Here is a 20,247-nt window from a genome sequence, read left to right as displayed (position 1 = left end):
TACATGATCAGTGGTAGATATATATGGCCTCTATAATATTGATATTTTCCACAGATCTCTGTATATAGGTTTTTGTGTAGTTTACACAATCATGTTCTAAACTAAATAATGTTGGTATATTTGTGAGAATCCATCTCATACATAAATAATGGAAAAATATGTTTGAAAAATTGTTTAGCTTGGAAATGGATACAGGATTTGTTTGTATTGAAGTCACATATGAGAACAATTAAGCCATTTTTGCTTCATCATGTTCATAAGGTCTATTTACAGTTTTATAATAAAATATCAACAACAATAATAGAATAGATGTCTGTATAAATGTAATTATGTAATGACAGGAGATAAAATTGACAACATATACTAGTGAGTTGACTCAAGAATTTACAGGATAAATTGCTAGAGGAAAATCTTACATGTTAAGATGAATTAGTTGGATTTATTGATTACAGTGACCAGTCTAGCATTGAAAAGGCGCAGGCATTAAATTTTGATGAGTTTAACTAGATTCATGTGCTTGATAGCATATTTCCGATTGAATTGCTTTGATTGAATATTTGTATACTCAGTATACTCTATACATATAAACACACCCATACATGTATTTATGTAGTTTTTAAATGATATAAAACTTGTGATATATTAAAGAACTTGTAGTTCTATAAAGAATATGATTGTGAAGTGTATACCATAGTTCGAAACTATTCCATTAACATCCAAATATGGAAAAGAAAGGATTCAATGGTAAACTTACTGATTATTTGGATTAGTTTAACATATTGTATATTTACAAATGCATTTTCAAGGATTATGTTGTTCTGGTTAATGTATTATCAAGGATTTAGTTGATGTAAACATTTCAATATACATGTTAATGTATATACAGTTACTGTATGAGAACCAATCAATACTATAACACCTTAATGAACTTAAAGATTAAGATACAAAAGTGTTTGCAATCAGTTCTCATTATAGTCAGTTATACCGTTTGTATGAATATCTAAAAAAATTGAATTCATTGCTACATGTATTAGATATTATGTTAACCTGATAACCCTAACTATGCTGACTTTGTTGAATAAAGTTGTCTGACTTTGACTTTGGAACTGAGTTATTAGGAGACATCAAGATAAAAATACAAAGTTTAGCAGCCAATTGTATAGAGAGACTTACATGAACACTGTGTAGACTAGCATGGTTACTTATGACACAGACAAGTCATTATCACCATTTGCTTCCTAACAGTTAATTGTGTGCTAATGTCCAGCAAACTAAAGTAAATAAGAGTGGGTCACCTTTTTTTAGCTTCAATTTTTCATAAAAGATTCTTGTATAAAATACTGCAGATGATTGTATGGAGAAGTTGGCAATTACTTGCAGAAATTAGTTAAGTTTTACTTTTGGTATAGATTCCATATTAAACTGGAGTAATAAATTTCACCTTGTGCATTGCTTTAATATTGTAAACTAAAGACATTAAACAATAACACCAAAAAAATAATATAAGGTATGGATAAACATTTTGATAAAGTCAAATGACTAAGTGTATGATGTTGTTATATTACAGATGGTCCTGGTAAAGGACATATGCCAGGCAAGATGCGAGGTGTCAAGACTCCAAGAAAATCAAAAAGAATGGCAGCCAGACTTGATGGTCTTGGTTCAACTGATGTTGACAGCTCAAAATCTCTTTCTGAAAGGTAACTTTTTGTGTTTTATTAAGTGAGAGTGCCATACATTTATATGAAATATTATGTAGAGTCCACTCTTTCTAGTTACATACATGTTTATTGGGGAAAAAGCCAGCATTTTAGCAACTTGACCTTTATGAAATATGCCTAAGTATGTAAAAATGCTACTGTGACAGGCAAACAAAGTGGTGGCCTTAGTGTGTAATAGACACATTTCTAAGTTTAGACTGCTACCATATGTATATATGTACCATTTTACAGTTACAAATAAATACAAACTTCATTCATCAAAAGTCTTGACTGCAAAAAATGTTACAATTTGAAATGACTAATATATTGCTTTTGTGTAGTTTTATGGTCCCACTTAAGTGTGGGGATGTAGTGGAGGGGATTTAAGTTTGCCTTTTGTCACACTGTCTGTCCATAGACTGATACAACACAAGTGGGGGAGCATCCTTGACTTCTTGTTCTTTAATTCATTAATAACAAGAAATGTTAAGGCCTTTGGGGTAACAGTATCTTATAAATGCTATATTTTGTTATATAACAAACAAATCATTTAAAAGATTATGTTAAATTTAAACAAAACAACAAATTCAAAGTAAATCTTTTATTACAGCACAGAGAAAAAACTACCACCTCCTTTACCTCCAAGAAAGTCAGAAGAAAAAGTTGCTAAGAAACCGGTTCAGAAATCTAGTGAAGACAAATCCCAGAAGGCCAGTGTACAAGCTAGTAAAGGAAGTAACAAAACTGGTAAATCTACTGGTAATAAAGACAATGTGATAGATGAAAAGAAAGTGGTCGCTGATCTAGCCAAGAAACAAGAATCAGAGAGTGAACTGGAGGAAACGCTGAAAGGTAATTTCATTACAATCGCTGCTCTAGATCAACTATATGAAGAAAATAAAGAGCTTCTGTATAAGTGGTTAGGTTACTGTTAGCGTCACAAATTGACGTAAACTGCTAACACAAATTGACGAAAACTGCTAAAATTTCCACTAGCGTACATATCAACCAACCTGTCATTAAAGTCTTCCCCTGCACAAATCGCTGATATTTCCTTACGTCAAATGTCTTTTAGGTTAATTTTAAATTCGCTAACTTTTTGACATGCAGAAAGATACACTTAATACAGTAACCTTCAGATTTCTGATTTATGTTTTTGAGGTAACTTCCACTATAAATACTCTCGAAATGTTGCTATGTTTTTTGTTGTATCAAACATGACACAATCAGGTTATCACATATTTCTTTTACATTAAAACTATATTGATTCCATAAAGTGAGCCCATTATTTAGTGAAATTTTAGTATCAATATAATGTAACCAGTTGAACAAATGACCTGATGTAAATGTTTGTTTAGCTTTTTACAATTAAGTCAATAAGTTCAATAAATTTAGTTTGAAAATGACATGCATGATGTCCTATTCATCACATACTAGGATACACAACAAATATGGAAAAGAGAGCATTCCTCACTTATATACAAAAATGTGATGTATGAATTATTGTCTTATTTGCACCACAAATATTGCTGAGGGGATAAGAGTGAATTCAAATGCTAAGATGAAACTTAACAGTAACATGCCACACAAAGAAGTGATAATGCTTACATTAGATGTATACATGAATTATTGTCTTATTTGCGCCACAAATATTGCTGAGGGGATAAGAGTGAATTCAAACGCTAAGATGAAACTTTACAGTAACATGCCGCACAATGAAGTGATAATGCTTACATTAGTTTTTCTAAGGTCAAGGTTGTCCTGAACTGACATGAAAACAGATGTCAGCAATCTTTCATCAATGAGATTTCTTGTTTCAGTGTAATGTTACATTTACCATTTAATTTTTTTTGCATTGTTTAGTTTGTGCCACCATTTTCAGTCTGCCAATATTTGTTATAACTTAGCATTACACATTGTGTTCCTTGCATGGGGCTTGTGAACAGACAGATGCATGGTAATGCATTATTAAATAAATGTGTTTGTTTAAACTTAATTTCTCAGATATTGTATATTGTCCCAGAATCATTGGTTGAAATGTTCTGTTTTCCAAGTGTCAGAAAATAATTGTTTGTGTGTCAGTATTTCACATTTTAATTCCATTGTTTTTGGAAAATTTTGTCATATCAGTGATAAATGTTTTGGTGGATTTGTTCAATGTCAATATAAAACAAAAGGGGAAAAAAATACAAAAGAAATCATCCCTTCATCCATAAAGTGGCACATCTGCCATGGTGGATTTTCTTTTCAAACTTTGCTCAATTGTTCACCTCAACAAGGTGATGTGCAGAATTCATGCCACAGCTGTACCAACTCAAGGTCAAGGTCACACTTTAAGGTCAATTGACAGATAATTTTGTTTCTGCTCTATACATTCTTTATGCCCTTGAAAGATTTTCCTCAACCATGGCTCAAATGTCCACCTGAATGTGCAGAATTCATGCAGTTGAAGGTCAAGGTCAGACTTGAAGGTCAAATATCTGACAAATTTATGCCCTATCTATCAATTCAATACCCCTTGAATTGTTTCAAACTGCTCAGAAAGCTGCTTTGCCTGTGAGATCAAGGTCACACTTGACATTCAAATTTTAGACATTTTTTTTTGTCTTCACTTTTAATTGTTGAAGTACATTCTTCAAACTATGCTTCAAAATAATAAAAGGCCATTCATAAAGTCCTGTATCATAGAGATGGTAGGGGTATTCATCGTTCTTATTGTAGCTCATGTTTGGTCTGATTTCAAAATTTTAACATAACTTTGGAATGTTATCTTATATAAGATAACACATGTCAGCAAGCTTATTACTTGGGGTAGCTCTTGTTAATTTTATAAGTAGAATCTAGTAAATAGATGAAAAATGGCAAAAGCAAATAAGTCACAGTAAACACCAACAGTACTGTTGCAAGTATTTTCTTTAAATATAAGGTATATAACTTTTCAAAGAAAAAGAAGAAAAAAGGAAAAGATTATGCCAGAAAGACCATATTGGAATTTCCTTCTTTGAACAAAAAAGAGCTTAAGTAGATTGCATAAAATGTGTTATATTTCAGTTGACTTTGAAATGCTTTCATTATTTATGTTTGATATTTCAGCAGGTGGGAACACTACAGTATCATCATCAGTATCTGTAGCCTCTAGTCAGGATGATACACCAATGTTACAAAAACTTAAAGATATGAATAAAAAGTAAGTTTTTTTCTCTCTCAGGATATCATTCATAAAGAGATGTTTGCTGCAAAAAATAAAATATAATGTTATATATCATTGAGATACTGTATATATTAATATTGAAGCATTAATTTTGAAACAATGAGATGTAATTCAAAGGACTTTGTGTTGTTGTATTTTTGTGTCGCCTCTACGGAGTAGTGGCGACATATAGGGATCACTTCTCCGTCGTCCGTCTGTCTGTCCGTCCGTCTGTCCGTCCGTCCGTCCGTCACAAAACTTGTCCGGACTACTGCTCATAAACTACTGGTGCAATTTCATCCAAACTTTACAGGAATGATCAGTACCAAGTCTAGTTGTGCATATTGTCAGCATTTTCCGGTTCAATGATTTTTGTCAGAGTTATGGCCCTTCAATAATTTTTAGCTCGACTTTTCTATGAAAAGGGGAGCTATCCTACTCGCCCCGGCGTCGGCGTCGGCGTCACACCTTGGTTAAGTTTTTCGTACCACCCCACTTTATTTCAGAAGTATTACAAGTATGGCTTTGAAACTTACCATACTTGTTCACCATCATAACCTCCATCTACAGACAAGAGTACATAACTCTGTCAAGGTTTTTGACAGAATTATGGCCCTTTTTTGACTTAGAAAGTGTATTGAGCTTGGTTAAGTTTTTTGTACCACCTCACTTTATTTCAAAACCATTGGAGGGATTGCTTTGAAACTGACCATACTTGTTTACCATCACGACCTTCATCAACAGACAAGAGGACATAACTCTGTCAAGTTTTTGACAGAATTATGCCCCTTTTTGACTTAGAAAATACATTGAATATGGTAAATCCACTTATTGCCTTAACCCTTTGAGATATTGCTTTGAAACTTTTAATGCTATTTCACATCATTACCCCCATCTGTACGCAAGAGAAGGTAACTCTGTCAAGGATTTGTTTTAAAAATTAAGGCCTTTTATCGACTTAGAATCTTGGTTAAGTTTTTAGTACCAGTCCACTTTTTGACTGAACTGTTTGAGATATTAATTTGAAAGTTGGAATACTTGTTTACAATCATGATTCCCAAACATGTCCAGGAGAAGGTAATTCTGTCAAAGATTTTATTTGAATTAAATTTATTTAAGGCTCAACTCAGTTTTTTTTTCTTTCTTACCAGCCCTCTTTTGACTTAAACATTTCAAACTTTGCTGCAGTGTTCAAGGGTATCACACAATTCAGTAAAATAATTCTTCACTAAATATCTTAATGCTCATGGCCATTGTTCACTTTAAAAATACAGAGATTCTTGTATTGCCTTTTACTGCAAAAACTTTTTTTATTGGCAAGCAATAAAAAAGTCGAGCGCGCTGTCTTACGGACAGCTCTTGTTAATTTTAAAGTTTGTCCGGACTACTTCTCTTATACCACTAATGCAATTTCAATGAAACTTTACAGGATTGATCTGTAGCTCAAGTCCTTGCGCATATTACACGGGTTTTCCGGTTGAATGATTTTTGGCCGAGTTATGGCCCTTTGACAAAAAGGTGTTTTTTTCTGTGTGTTGCCAAATACACAAAAGCTTGTCCGGACTACTGCTCATAAACTACTGGTGCAATTTCATCCAAACTTTACAGGAATGATCAGTACCAAGTCTAGTTGTGCATATTGTCAGCTTTTTCCGGTTCAATGATTTTTGTCAGAGTTATGGCCCTTTAATAATTTTTAATTTTAAAGTTTGTCCGGACTACTTCTCTTATACCACTAATGCAATTTCAATGAAACTTTACAGGATTGATCTGTAGCTCAAGTCCTTGCGCATATTACACGGGTTTTCCGGTTGAATGATTTTTGGCCGAGTTATGGCCCTTTGATAAAAAGGTGTTTTTTTCTTTGTGTTGCCAGATAAGCAAAAGCTTGACCGGACTACTCCTCATAAACTACTGCAATTTTATCCAAACTTTACAGGAATGATCAGTACCAAGTCTAGTTGTGCACTGTCCGTCTGTCTGTCCGTCTGTCACAAAATTTGTCCCAACATGAAATTGGCCATCATGAGGCGACACATGTGATTACTGATCGCTCTTGTTTGTATAAATATATTGTTTAAGTGTTAGACAAAGTGCTTGGTGATATTATTAAACTTCTCTTTTTTTTAATATTTACAGAGACCAGACTAATTCAAGGAAGAAGGATGTTCCAAGATGGTTAAAACAAGAAGATATTTCAGGTATGAAGTCATTACAGTTTCATTGGTACTTAAATATCTATGTAAATTACTTTGTGCTTGTTTCTCATTATAAGCATTGCAAGCCATTCTAAATACATATTAGTTGTTACATATGAAAAAGACTAAGATGTCCATAGACTGTTAGGAGCCTGGTTTAAGAAAAAGTTGAAACATAAAGAAATAACATATCATATGAAAGCTATTATTAGGCAGGTAGTCATATATATTTGAAATTGGTAAATATATCATATAGTTATATGTTTTTGTTCTAGGTCCATTTGAGAACCCACCAGAGAGTCGAGATGGTGTCAGGCCCGAGCCAGTGAAAGTAGAGGTACAGAAACCACCACCTACACAAGAGGAGATAAATATGCTGATTGATGAAGAGATGTCTCTCTTCCCAGAACAAAAGTATGACTATCATTGGTTAATTATCTATGTCTGGTACTTTTGATATTTCCCAGAGATAATTGAGGCTGCTATATGTGCTGATACTGGGCTTTCTTATAATTATTTGTTTGCTGTTTAAAGATTCATGTGCTTGCCATCTTCAAAGTTATGTCTTAAGTGCCAGAACTAGATAGATCTTTTTAAGATTTGTGAAAGTATAAGATTTTTTGAAAGTGTATCAAAAAATGATAGCTTTTAATCCTTCCTCTAAAAGCATTCTGCTTGGGTAATGGTTATATACTGAATAAAACTGATTAAAAAATGCAGTATGCTAATGTACATTGTATTCATATTTTCAGAAAAAGTGCTAAAGAACCAGAGCATGCCATGGATACATCAGGTAAGTGAAGTATTCATTTTTACCTGAGATATAATATAAAGGGACAACCAAAGGGAAATAAGCCATGCATTATCTTTTGACCCAATCAGGACACACATTGCCATTTTGTTTGTTGATCCTTGTAAAAGAGGGTTTTTTTGTCTGTTGTAAATAAGAGAAGAAGCCAACTGGCATAAAGTTTTAACAGTTTTTACATGGTCTTAACATGATGTTATGAATATCAATAATAAGAATCTTTTATAATAAGAGCATTAATATAGGACTTAAACTCTTATGTTTATTGAACACTAGGCAGTCAATTTTTTAAGCCAACATAAGACTGTTTATCTAGTCTGAAGTTACTTGTCCTCTTATCTTATGTCCCAAAATTTTATCAATCTTTGTAATTGTTCAGTTCAGGAAAAAAATCCACCTCAGTATGTAATTTCCTTTAGCACCCATGTTATGTTATCAACTTTGATGTGACTCTTCCCTTACCAGAATGTTTAACAGTAAAACAAAGGTTTATGTTCAATATCATCATTGTTGTACCCATGCTGAGGTTATACATATATACATACTATGTTTATTGTAAATTCTAACACGACCCGCATTCTTCCCTATTGAACATACAAGAACTTGGTGTGTGTTATTATGCTATAAAATCACTGTTTGACATTCTATATTTAGACATGTGATGTAATCATTATACACATGACGTAACCACTAAAAGTGTGACACGCTAACAATAAGTACGGAAACAAATCAGGCGCAATTTAGCTTAATATCAGGTACGGTAGCATTTATTTGTTGATGTCGTGTTAGAATCGAAAATAATATATCCAAATTGGTGATTTTATTGCTTGATAAAATCACTGTTTGTCGTTCGGATGCGCATCATTATATCACTTGGGCTATGCCCTTGTGATATAATTCCCTGCATCCGAACTCCAAACAGTGATTTTATTGAGCAATAAAATCACAGTTTGGGATATATTATTTCTTAAATCTGACATTTTAAATTTTGTATTGTACCACATCACAATGATTGAAATGATGAATTCATTTTAGAGGGTGACAACACCCCTATGTCAAGGATACAGAAGAATCGTTCTAAATGGCGAGAAAATCCAAGTATGAATTTAGAAGAATCTTGGGGGTCATTATCTCAGTTCAACAAGTGCCAACGTGGTCGCCTATCTTTGGATATGGATGGTATACTGTCTTTCATTTTAACTTGGTTCTTATCGATTTGTTATTGAAAATATAATCCTTTAAACCAATATGCAAACATTGTCTTTATTCATTTATGTTTGTTTGTTGACTTTCTTGGTTAAGTTTCTTCAATCTTATCTGTAACAAACGATTGTTATTGTATTTTTGTTAAGCTATTCCTTTATTTTACTTGATAAAGATTTAAAGTTTTGTTTTACAAGGATGGCTCGTAATGTTAAAACAATTGTTGTTCTTTTTCTAAACTTTATGTACCTTTCTATGTACAGATGATGTTTTGGATGAGTACATTAATAAAGCTGCCAAACTTGCTGGATTGCCAACAGAACCTGCCATCCCTGAAGAAGAAGGTACAATGGAACAGCCTGCAAACATGAGTATAGATGACTCGTATGTATCATTGATTGTTTTAACTTTTAAGATACCATATATTTCAAAGATAAAAAACTCAAAAAAGACAATCCAATTTGCCTAGAACTTCAAATTTTTAAAAGAAATAACATGAGATAAAAAAGATAAATGAAGTTTATCAATGTACAGAGGTAAATATACATGTATATTGAAGTTTTGAAAGATTTCTATGCTTGGCATCATGTTTATATTTCAGAAAGTGGACACAACAGGTGTTAAAATCATTGTTACAAGTCTTTGATCTTTTGATCCACAAATAAGAATACTTTGTTTTCAAATTAGTACTAGAACATGAAAAAAGTAAACATTGACATTAATTAGGTAAGCATTTAATATATGACATAAATCATGAGATTATTCTATTATTAGAGATGATGAGATGTTTACTATACCAGAGTTACCATATGGTCGTGAACTGGTGATGAACATTCGTACTACATGGGGAGATAAACATTATGTTGGTTTTACTGGCATTGAAGTTTTCTCTTCTACAGGAGAACAAGTATCTATAACAAAGGTAATCTTTTATTTCAACTATACTAGAGATAATCCTATACTTACACAAATTTGTTTATTTGGTTGGGGTTTTGTGACACAAAAACATATGTAACCACATTGATAATTTGGTTGTAACATTCATGTGAGAAAATTTGATCAATTTTACCATTAAGTTACATAATGGTTGTAGGGTTTTTATATTTTCAAGCTTTCCATTTGACTTGTTACATGTTGTAATATTTACTCATAATATTGTTCTTTAACAGAATTTCTTGGAGCTAAAGAGTAAATGTTTTACAGTCATTTTCTTAAAACCACATTATCATTTATTTACTTAGAGTGTATTTTCATATCTGTGGAATACTTTAATTTTCATACTGCTAAAATATTTTTTAAAAATCCTATTTGAAAAGTAAGTTTTATGAAATGAATAAAGGATGATAATAAATGTGTGATCATTAGAGTTGATTATTTATATATAAACAGATCCATGCAGATCCGAGTGATATCAATATATTATCAGAATATAACAAGGATCCTCGAGTAGTGAAGAACCTGATTGATGGGACTAACAGAACACGTGATGATATACACATGTGGTTAGCTCCTTATACAGCCGGCAAAGATCATCTTGTATTCTTTACATTAGAGAAAGCTTGTAAAATTGCCCTTATTAGAATATGGGTAAGTGTTATTTACTCAAATGATTTATAATGGTGATTTGTATCAAATCACCTACCTGTTAAAAACCTGCAGTAGAGAATGTGGACTTTTGTTTTTTTTCCTTGGCCATATATGCCCAAAAATATAATGCCATTTGTTCAACACTTTTATTTCAATGGATTTATGTGAAGACATTTGCAATTGCTTTCAGGAAAAGAAACCCAACAGATTAATACTGGTACTTACTGATAACTCCGGCTGTATATGATTGAAAAATTATACAGATAACAACACAAAAGAAACTTATAAGCTTGAATATGCCATGAAATTATTATAGATAAGCCTTTATCCGTTATCAGTTTTGGGTGTATCAAGATATAAAATTAAAATTGGTGTGCCAGTAGAAAAATGCCAGGCTAGACTGCATGGAAGTTCTGGCTGGTTTAGCTCTATATTGGTGGCTAAAACTAATCTGGCTAAAACTTATCACTTTCAGTTTCAGCAGGATAAGGGTTAATGGAGAGATTCAAGTCTGTATCTTGTCATATTTTCAGAACTACAATAAGTCACGTATTCACTCATACCGTGGTGCCAAAGATGTGATAATGACCCTAGATTCATCTGTGATATTTAAAGGAGAGATTGCTAGGGCATGTGGTGGGGTAGAAGGTGGTACTGAAGCATTTGGTGATGTAAGTTTATTATATACATATATATGTATTTGTTTTAGAGTTAATTGATGGAATTATCAGTTAGGAAGAGCCTATAACTGTAAATGACAGAATTTGGGCAAAGGTAACTTAATTTGTCTAATGAGCTGATTTCTATTTATCTGATTTTTACAGGCAAAATAAATTGCTGGAGTATTGACACAAATTTTCAAATGTACATTTTCTTTGTGATTTGAATGAGAACTTTTGTGTTTTGATTTGATAAATTTAAAAAATATAAACTAGCATCTTATGTAAGGAATAAAAAAATGCACCAAAACAAAATGTGTTTGTAAATTATTATAGACAATATTGTTCACAACTGATGAGGCTATTTTGGAAGCTGTATCACAGAATGACGAGGCTTATGAGGGCGAGATGTTGAGTGATGATGAACCTTTTGATGTAGAGAGACCATCAACTGCTGATGCTGGGGATGATAAGGTATCATGTTTTATATTAATTCCTTTCCTATTTCTTTTGTACCTAAAGCTGAACTAATACATATTATTATGCTCAGCATACACAGTAAGATGTTTCCGCAAGTTTAGATTTTATTTAAATTATATATATGGTTTTTCACATAATTGTTGATTGACTACAATTTCCAGTCATCTCTAAAATTTAAATTCAGTATTTTATTAATGATAATGATTTTATCTTGTAGTTACTATGCCTTTCATGTTTTGCATGCTATATATTGAAAGGTCTGTCTGTGAAAGCATATATCAAATTATTCATTATGAGGTCCACCGGGTAGATTGCTTTGTTGCAACTGTGTAAAGATTTTATTGTTATTATTATTAAATACTGTAAAATCATTATTATTCGTGGGGCACGAATTTTCGTGGTTTTCGTGGGTAGGTCAGTCCACGAATTTAAGATCCGACGAACTTTTATCCCAACAAATACTTCTTACCCTGTCTCTGTTCTATATATTACAAACATGCGTCTGCTCTTTTCCGGCCTATTTTTCGTGAAATGGATGTAAGTACAGACAGATAACCAGGTTAGTGACATATTAAATCCGTTTGCAATATTTAAGAAACTTGAAAGAAAACTCGATTATATGTCCTCAATTTACTGTCACAAATGTCGCATATAAATACTTGATCGTTGTAGTCTACTAAGACTTGATTGTGTTAACAAGAATACTTGACATAATCGAGTAAATATGGGAACCCAGGCAGTGCAATAATAAGCGCTAATAAAAATTGTCTGTTTGCTCTTATTAATTTTAAAAAAAGACTTTGATATTAATGTCGTAAGTACACAAAACTATAAAAAAAAATACGATCGCTAAAACAGATTTATTGTACTTTCCTTTGCCGTTTTTAAATGATCCAGTTTATATGAATTTTAATCGGTATTTGTGCAAATGCTATTCCGTAAACATCAAAGACGCCACCGACTTTTGCAAGATCCACATATACTCGTGTTATTTACCGAGAATAATTTATATGCATGTAAATTTACACAGTCGCTGTGACGTTGCGTGTAGTTACTGTCAAATATGTTAAGACCAATTCAGGGTGTAAACTTTTAAACTCGCTGGTTAAAACGTGCCAGGTGTCGTATAAATTATGCGATGTTTACATCAGCGAATTACAGGGGCAGTGTGTCCGATGGAGGTGCATATCATGTTACATAAATGTGTTAATTGCAGTCAATTATCGGCAGTAACTGTGCGTTATTAGAGTTATGCCCAGAGGCAAGGATTAAATTTATTGACAACCGCTGTGTGACAAGTAAAGATATGTACATTTTGTAAGTAAAAATGTTCGGCGATTAAGTTTAAGATTACTTTGCATTAGGTTACTGAATTTTTTTTAGCAAGAAAACGAAAATCCACGAATTTAAGAACCCACGAAAATGCCCGTTTTGATAAAACCACGAAATTTCATGCCCACGAATATAAGTGAATTCGCAGTAATTCATTGATTGTTTGAACATTACAGGAGAGGCCATTTACTCGGGCAGTAGGCAATATTAAACAATTAGAGAGAGAACCCACTGTGGCATATGAAGGAAACATGATGGTATATCATGGAAGATGTAAGACATTTTAATATAAAGGCATAATTTTAGTACATTTACTTGTAATATTAAATAGTTATTTTTAGTTAATTTACTGTATATGGATTTTTAGAGATATTTGTACTGTGTAAAAGCAATGCTTTCTCAACCCAAAACAGATATCTGAAAAGGTGTCTCTAGTGTTAAAAAAGAACAATTTAAGTTTTAATACTTAAACATTCAACAAAAGAAGACTCTTATTCAAGGCTTTTTTATACATATTTTTTTTTCTAAAGGGACTTCTTGGCCGGGCGGTTATGGGGGGTGGCTTTTAAGCTAACTGTCAAACAAACAAGGTCAGTGGTTCTGCTCCGGTGATTGTTTGTACCTGGCATGTGGTATGGTAGAACACTTGAACAGTCTTCATGCTGAACAGTCACCATAAAACCTATTCAGTGTTGGTGTGACTTTAAACTTTCAAAACAAACATTTCTCATTATAATACTCCCAGATACAATTTATATATTATCATGTGTAATATTTTCCAGGTATAGAGTTAAATTTCACAGCAACATGGGGAGATCTTCATTATTTAGGACTGACGGGTCTGGAGGTGGTAGGTAAGGAAGGTGAAGCAATACCTGTAAATATTGACATGATCTCGGCTATCCCTAGAGATGTTACATCTTTACCTGGACATGAGAGGGATGATAGAACTTTAGACAAGTATGTTATAATCTTACCTTAATTGTTTCAAACTCTAGTTTTCCTTCTCATTTTTGTCAATTTATCAAAGTTACATGATTAATGTAGTTGAAAATTTACAAATCTAATATTAAGATATCTACAGAAAGTGATATAGAATGTTGTGATGAAATTCATAAATTTATATACATGGTGCTAGAATGTTGTTATACTTGTATATTCAGTACACAAAATATTTTTAAGGAGAAGGCTCAGACTTCTGACCGAATCCATTTTCAACAATTCATGCCTGTATTGTGTACATTAATTACTGGTATTATTTGTATATATACATGTATACAGTGAAGTTGTTTGAAATTACTGTGTTTAAGATATTTTTATTTATGTTATTAGTATGAAAACAATGATTTTGACACCATGTTTGTTGTTTCAATTAAGTTTGGTGTTCTGTGTTATAGAGTGATAGATGGAACAAATGTGACATTGTCTGATGAGCATATGTGGCTGGTTCCCTTTGCTGAAGGCAATAATCATGTTGTTACCATAGACTTTGGTGAGAAAGTGTATATAGCCGGGCTACGGATATGGAATTATAACAAGAGCAAAGAAGACACATATAGAGGGGTAAGTTGTCATGGTAATAATTATGTATATTAGTATTTGGTTACATGGTAAAATATAGTTCTAATTTCTAAATTATTTTTTTTCAAGTTTAAATTAGAACATAATACATATGTTATGGTCAAGGTTGCCTTTTTAAGCTTTTAAATAAAGTTAAAAGGTATTTTTCAAATTTCAGAAATCTGCCTGAGTTTTGTTTATAGTTCTGTTGTTTTTCTTTCAGGCTCGTATTTTACATGTAGCTATAGATAACAAGGTTGTTTCCCCTGATGATGGGTTTTTAGTTAGGAAAGGACTGGGTACCTGTCATTTTGACTTTGCTCAAGAAATATCATTCTCACCACAGTCCTGGAACCCTTCTGCTGGATTGTCTGCTCTTGGGTAATATTTTTAGTTATGTTATTCTATACAAGTAATTTGCATATGAGTCACAATAGTTTATTTTGCTTAGTTACTTAGGTTTCCATTTAATGTACTGCATTGGATAGAAAAATCTTGGTTTTTAATTACTAATATGTAAGTGTTTGCTTAATTCAGAGAAAGATGGATTTAACTTGTCTTCAGTCAAACTTGTATAATGTTAACCTGAAATTATTGGTATTTAAAATGATATAAATCAATAAGTCATGTCTCTTTGGTCGTACAAAATAAATGAATTACATAAATTTTAGCTTTAAAACTATAAAACCTATTTTATTTTTTCTAGAATCATTACAGTTTTAATGGCGATAAGTTAAATTTGTGTTTCAGACCAAGTCCAAGTATAGATGAGAGTCAGAATTATGAGGTTGTTCAAATGCCATGTGGATGTATCCTTTCTTATAATAGTTTTATGTTACTATATCAGAAGAAAAAATAGTCATAATGTTGTGAGTTTTATCAAGTTGGCAGTCATGGGGTCAACATGGCCAAGTGGTTATTGTTTTTAACTTCAAATACTTTGCTCATCACCTCTATGAGTTTAAAGCAATCAAATCAACTGAACTGTCTAGATATTGTATGAAATCTGATTGTTCAGTAATGTAATGTTAAATTAAGTAAACTCATTTAAAGGTACAGTGATGGTATTTTAGATTGACACTTGTTTAGGTTGGACAAATTGTGTAACCTAAATTAGTAAATATAAAAACTGTTTAAAATATAATGCTGTATTGAAGTATATGCTTATTCATTTGGTTCATTTCAATTTCTTATACAAACTAGACAAAACTTGTAATCCCTGAAAAATTGCTATATGATAAGTACCAGTTTTTTTCCAAGCCCAGCCGAAAATAAATCAACAGTATTTTACAGGAATCACCTTAACATATTGACAGTTATTTACCAGTTACAGTTATTTAGTACATGGGGAGATACCTACTATGTTGGTCTAAATGGTATTGAACTTTTTGATGGAAACTTACAGAAAATACAGCTCACAGAATCCAGTAAGTTAAACCTTACTATTATGAAGTAATTGACATTGAATTTTAGAGGAAAAAGTTTTTCTGTACAAGTTGTTAGATATGCAATCATGTTATATTGAACGTAAATTTGATATTGAAATAGAGATGAAGAATCAAATGCTTTCTTTTGCCCGTAGTTCAATACTTTGTGATAGATAACAGGGAATAAATTTTTGCTACCATACAAGACAATGCTAGTAGATTTACCATTGGAGATCAATATGGATGGTGATGATCATTTCCTTGTTAAATAAATTTATTCAGTGATATTTGAAGCTCCAAAAGCTACAGATTGAATGGCAAATCAAATCAACATCATTGCATTCTTAACTGATGTTCAAAGAAAGAAGTTTTTATAGCCATGTCCCCATATGAAAATGTCATTGCAAATTGTTGCCAGTAAAACGCACATTAATTTTATTGTAATTGATTGTAGTAGTAATTTATAGAGCATGAGCGCATGAGATATTTGTATTACAGATATATCAGCATATCCTGACAGTGTAAATGTATTAGAGAAGATACAGAATGATGTTAGAACACCAGATAAGTTGATAGATGGTGTAAATGATACAATGGATGGAGGTCATATGTGGCTAGCTCCAATCCTCCCTGGACATGTCAGTATATATACTCAAATTTTACCTTAATAATAAATACCATTGTCAGTTTTATTAACTTGACCTATTTATATATCAGTAATTCTTCAAACCTTTAAATTGTTTATCAAAATAATTGTAATGGCACATGACAAAATCATAAATGAGTGTGCTGCCTTATCTTTGTATGCTGTGAGACAATAAGATGATGAAAAAATGGAAACTTTAAAGAATGCTCAAAACACCAAAATTTGAGTACAAGAACTTAGTAAATGTGATTTCCTTTGCAGTTAAATCGTGTGTATGTGATATTTGACCAGCCTACCAGTATATCTATGATAAAGATATGGAACTACAGCAAGACTGCCAACAGAGGTGCTAAAGATTTTGCTGTAAGTATTCTAGCAATTAAAATTACAATTATTAGGAATTTCCCACATACTTATTTTTGTACATTATCCTTTGTCATAGAAACATAGTAATTATGAAATTCTGATGAATTGTGTCTAATAATGAACAATAATCAGGTAGTTCAAAATTGATTTCATAACCAGCAGAAACAGTGTCATCAGATGCCTTTATTGAATTGTTTTCCAGCAAAACTGTAATTAAGTTATGAGGAAGTATTTTTTTTAGTTATAACTTGTGTATACATCTGTTTCTGTAATTATTTATTGTCTTGAGTTTATTGCAGTAATTACTATTATTTAATTACCATTATATAATGACAGTTACATAATTACTATTACAGTTACTGGTAGATGATTTACTGGTATATAATGGAGTATTACAAGCAGTGACTACAGGTGCAAGGGGGATACTACCTACATGTGAAGGGCCACAAGCTTACCATACCATATTGTTCACTAATAATAAAGACATTCTTAGAAAGGAGAAAAATACAATTATTAAGTAAGTGATATTATACAGAGAAATAAGCTAGTGATTGTTTTGCCATTGTGTGATTCTAAGACACTTAAACAGAACTTATTTAATGTGTAAATCATCAATACCTGATTAATTTATAACTTTACTCTTAAATTGATAATTTAAAAATATGAGTAGAAAAGGGAGATAATATTTGAAATTTGTTTCACTGCTGACCGTGATAATTGCCCTTGATAATAAAAGTGAACTTTTTTAATGAAGAGGTATGCAATAACACTGTCACAACCATCACATTTCTCATTCAGAATAATATACTAAAAGGCTTACACCGTAAATTTTGTGTTGTTTTCTGTCAGAACACTAGTGGCTAACTGACCAGGCAGTATATTGTTGGCTGTTTATATGTTGAGTATAGAAATCCTTTTAATTAACAATCATTATTTATTGTATCAAATGAAGAAGCAAAACATGTATTGATAAGCTATGTTGGTTTGTGAATCTTTCTATCAATAATTATTTCCAAATTCAAAGCAGGACAAGTCAATTATATAAAGATCACAAAAATTATCATCTCTGAAATAAAACATTTTAAGATTTAATTCAGGATAAGTCCAAGTAACAAATTAAGCTAGGTTAAAGTTTATGTTATTCTATGTTACAGTAATCATACAGGGGAGCAGGATGTACAGATGACCAATGATAAAAAGATTGTTAGTCATTATAATGACCCAAAGAAAGCTACATCGGGTAAACCTGTAGATCAAAGTAAGTTATTCACATCATATATATGTATACAAGCTATATCATGATGTATTACCTTGCTGAATCATTTGCTAGAACTTCAATGTAAAAACTTTAACAGCATTAGATCTGAACAACAATTTTTTCAAAAAGATTTTTAAAAAGAGCATAATGATATATGAAGATTTTCTAACGATGTTTGTTTGGTCATCTGATGTTTGTTTGACATCATATTTTTATCATTATAGACAATTCCAAATGTATGTATACGTGTGTGTTGCAAACATTTAAAAATATGTGTTCATGTGTATGGCAAACATTTAAACATGTTATTTTCAAACATTTATACATGTGTATCTATAGGAGTTAAGTTTAATTAATATCAAGTAAGTAATAATTACACCACCAGAGTTATTGCACAAATAGCATGTTGGAAATTTTATAATTAATTTCACCTGTTTCAAACATTATAAAGATAAAATGGTCTTCTTTACAGATTTGCGTCCTACAACAAGTGTGATACATTCAAAGAAAAGGAGATGAAACTACTAGATGACATTGTCAGAGTTGAATGATCTTTCTACTGATATATAGACATAGAGAGTGTATCTTCCAAGCTAGTGTTTAAAACTGCCATGTTATAATTAAGTCCTTTGAATAGACAAACCGCTGCAAACCTGTACTGAAACATACATGTATATTATACAGTATTATGTAGTACTGTAGATGTTGAAAAGTAAACTATTGTTATAGTTGTGCTTTTATTTAATCCAGCCATGTGTCCCGTTAGAGATTGCAAACAAAGCTCTACAGCTGAAAGTATATTCTATTCTTTAATTCTCATTCAATTTCATCAGTTTTGTTGGCATTATACCCACATACTGTTAGTCAACTTATATATTGAGTAACTTGCTGATATTTACTCGCACAAAAACAACACACTGTTCAAAGAATATGCCTTTCTATTTTAAGAGTAATATCACAAAGAGCAGCTAAAAAATCAATCTGTTAAAGTGGGTCTCTCATTAGATCTTATACAGAATCTGAATCTCTCGCACTAATATTTTGTATTCCTTTGCATTTAATGTTTAAATTAATATTAATTTTGATTGTAAGAAATGAAAAGTAAATATTTTCATGAACAGATTTTGATATTTCATAAGCATATCTGATTTTATATCCGTCCATTATTTTAAAGAAATGTAATGTATTATAATATATATATGACTGTAGTTAAATGTATTGTATATTTCATAGAATATTGTTTCCATGGCAATTGTCTTGCCAACATTCAATGGTTGGTAAATGATGAATAATATAGGTTGTTCATAGTCAAGATGTAATTTTGTACATTAAGAATGTCTAACTTCACTCTCCATTCCATTAACATCAATTATGATAATCCAAACAATTTGTCTTTATAGTCCAAGGTAATAAAATTATAATATTATATAATTAAAATATTAAATTAGACCTTTGAGTTAGCATAAATACATTTTGATGTTTTTATGACTTTTTGTGCATCAAGCCATATCAAGATTGTACTCTCTTGATGGAAATAGAAAACAGCTCAACTTGTACCAAACAATTTATTTGGATTTTTTTTCAGTTCTATTTCTCGTTATTTATATGCATAATGTTTATGCCTTTCAAAGAATTATTTTGAGAAATTTCTTTTATTCATGTGCCTAGACTGTAAAATAGTAATGCATATTATTTATTTCCGTAACTGGATGTACATATTAATGATGCTCCCCCATGTTTTATTGTTGTATAGTTAGAAATCTACATGTGAAGAGTATTGTTACATATGCCTAACTTAAATATTTATGTTACACAATAAAAAGTTGAAAACTT

At 31.5% G+C, this 20,247-nt stretch overlaps 1 protein-coding gene across 2 annotated transcripts in view; it reads left to right on the top strand.

Annotated features, from left to right (window-relative positions):
* The window catches only part of LOC132713848 (katanin-interacting protein-like), a 46,664-nt gene extending 26,417 nt beyond the window's left edge, over positions 1-20,247 (top strand). For both annotated transcript variants that reach the window (XM_060696529.1, XM_060696528.1), the window contains exons 17-39: positions 1,568-1,700; positions 2,311-2,552; positions 4,794-4,887; positions 7,030-7,091; positions 7,364-7,502; positions 7,841-7,881; positions 8,932-9,075; positions 9,363-9,483; positions 9,874-10,021; positions 10,489-10,686; positions 11,220-11,357; positions 11,682-11,819; positions 13,334-13,430; positions 13,940-14,117; positions 14,555-14,720; positions 14,941-15,098; positions 15,468-15,526; positions 16,034-16,144; positions 16,643-16,782; positions 17,052-17,153; positions 17,513-17,673; positions 18,311-18,414; positions 18,887-20,247. In XM_060696529.1, the coding sequence (XP_060552512.1) occupies positions 1,568-1,700; positions 2,311-2,552; positions 4,794-4,887; positions 7,030-7,091; positions 7,364-7,502; positions 7,841-7,881; positions 8,932-9,075; positions 9,363-9,483; positions 9,874-10,021; positions 10,489-10,686; positions 11,220-11,357; positions 11,682-11,819; positions 13,334-13,430; positions 13,940-14,117; positions 14,555-14,720; positions 14,941-15,098; positions 15,468-15,526; positions 16,034-16,144; positions 16,643-16,782; positions 17,052-17,153; positions 17,513-17,673; positions 18,311-18,414; positions 18,887-18,933 (2,921 nt within the window). In that variant the 3' untranslated portion in view covers positions 18,934-20,247. The remainder of the gene's footprint in view (positions 1-1,567; positions 1,701-2,310; positions 2,553-4,793; positions 4,888-7,029; positions 7,092-7,363; positions 7,503-7,840; positions 7,882-8,931; positions 9,076-9,362; positions 9,484-9,873; positions 10,022-10,488; positions 10,687-11,219; positions 11,358-11,681; positions 11,820-13,333; positions 13,431-13,939; positions 14,118-14,554; positions 14,721-14,940; positions 15,099-15,467; positions 15,527-16,033; positions 16,145-16,642; positions 16,783-17,051; positions 17,154-17,512; positions 17,674-18,310; positions 18,415-18,886) is intronic.

Source organism: Ruditapes philippinarum, unplaced genomic scaffold (assembly GCF_026571515.1).
Source record: "Ruditapes philippinarum isolate M1 unplaced genomic scaffold, ASM2657151v2 ctg587_1_1_1_1, whole genome shotgun sequence".
In the NCBI taxonomy this organism is placed as follows: Eukaryota; Metazoa; Mollusca; class Bivalvia; order Venerida; family Veneridae; genus Ruditapes; species Ruditapes philippinarum.
The sequence above is the reverse complement of the archived record's forward strand: the minus strand, read 5'-3'. Positions and strand labels throughout refer to the sequence as shown.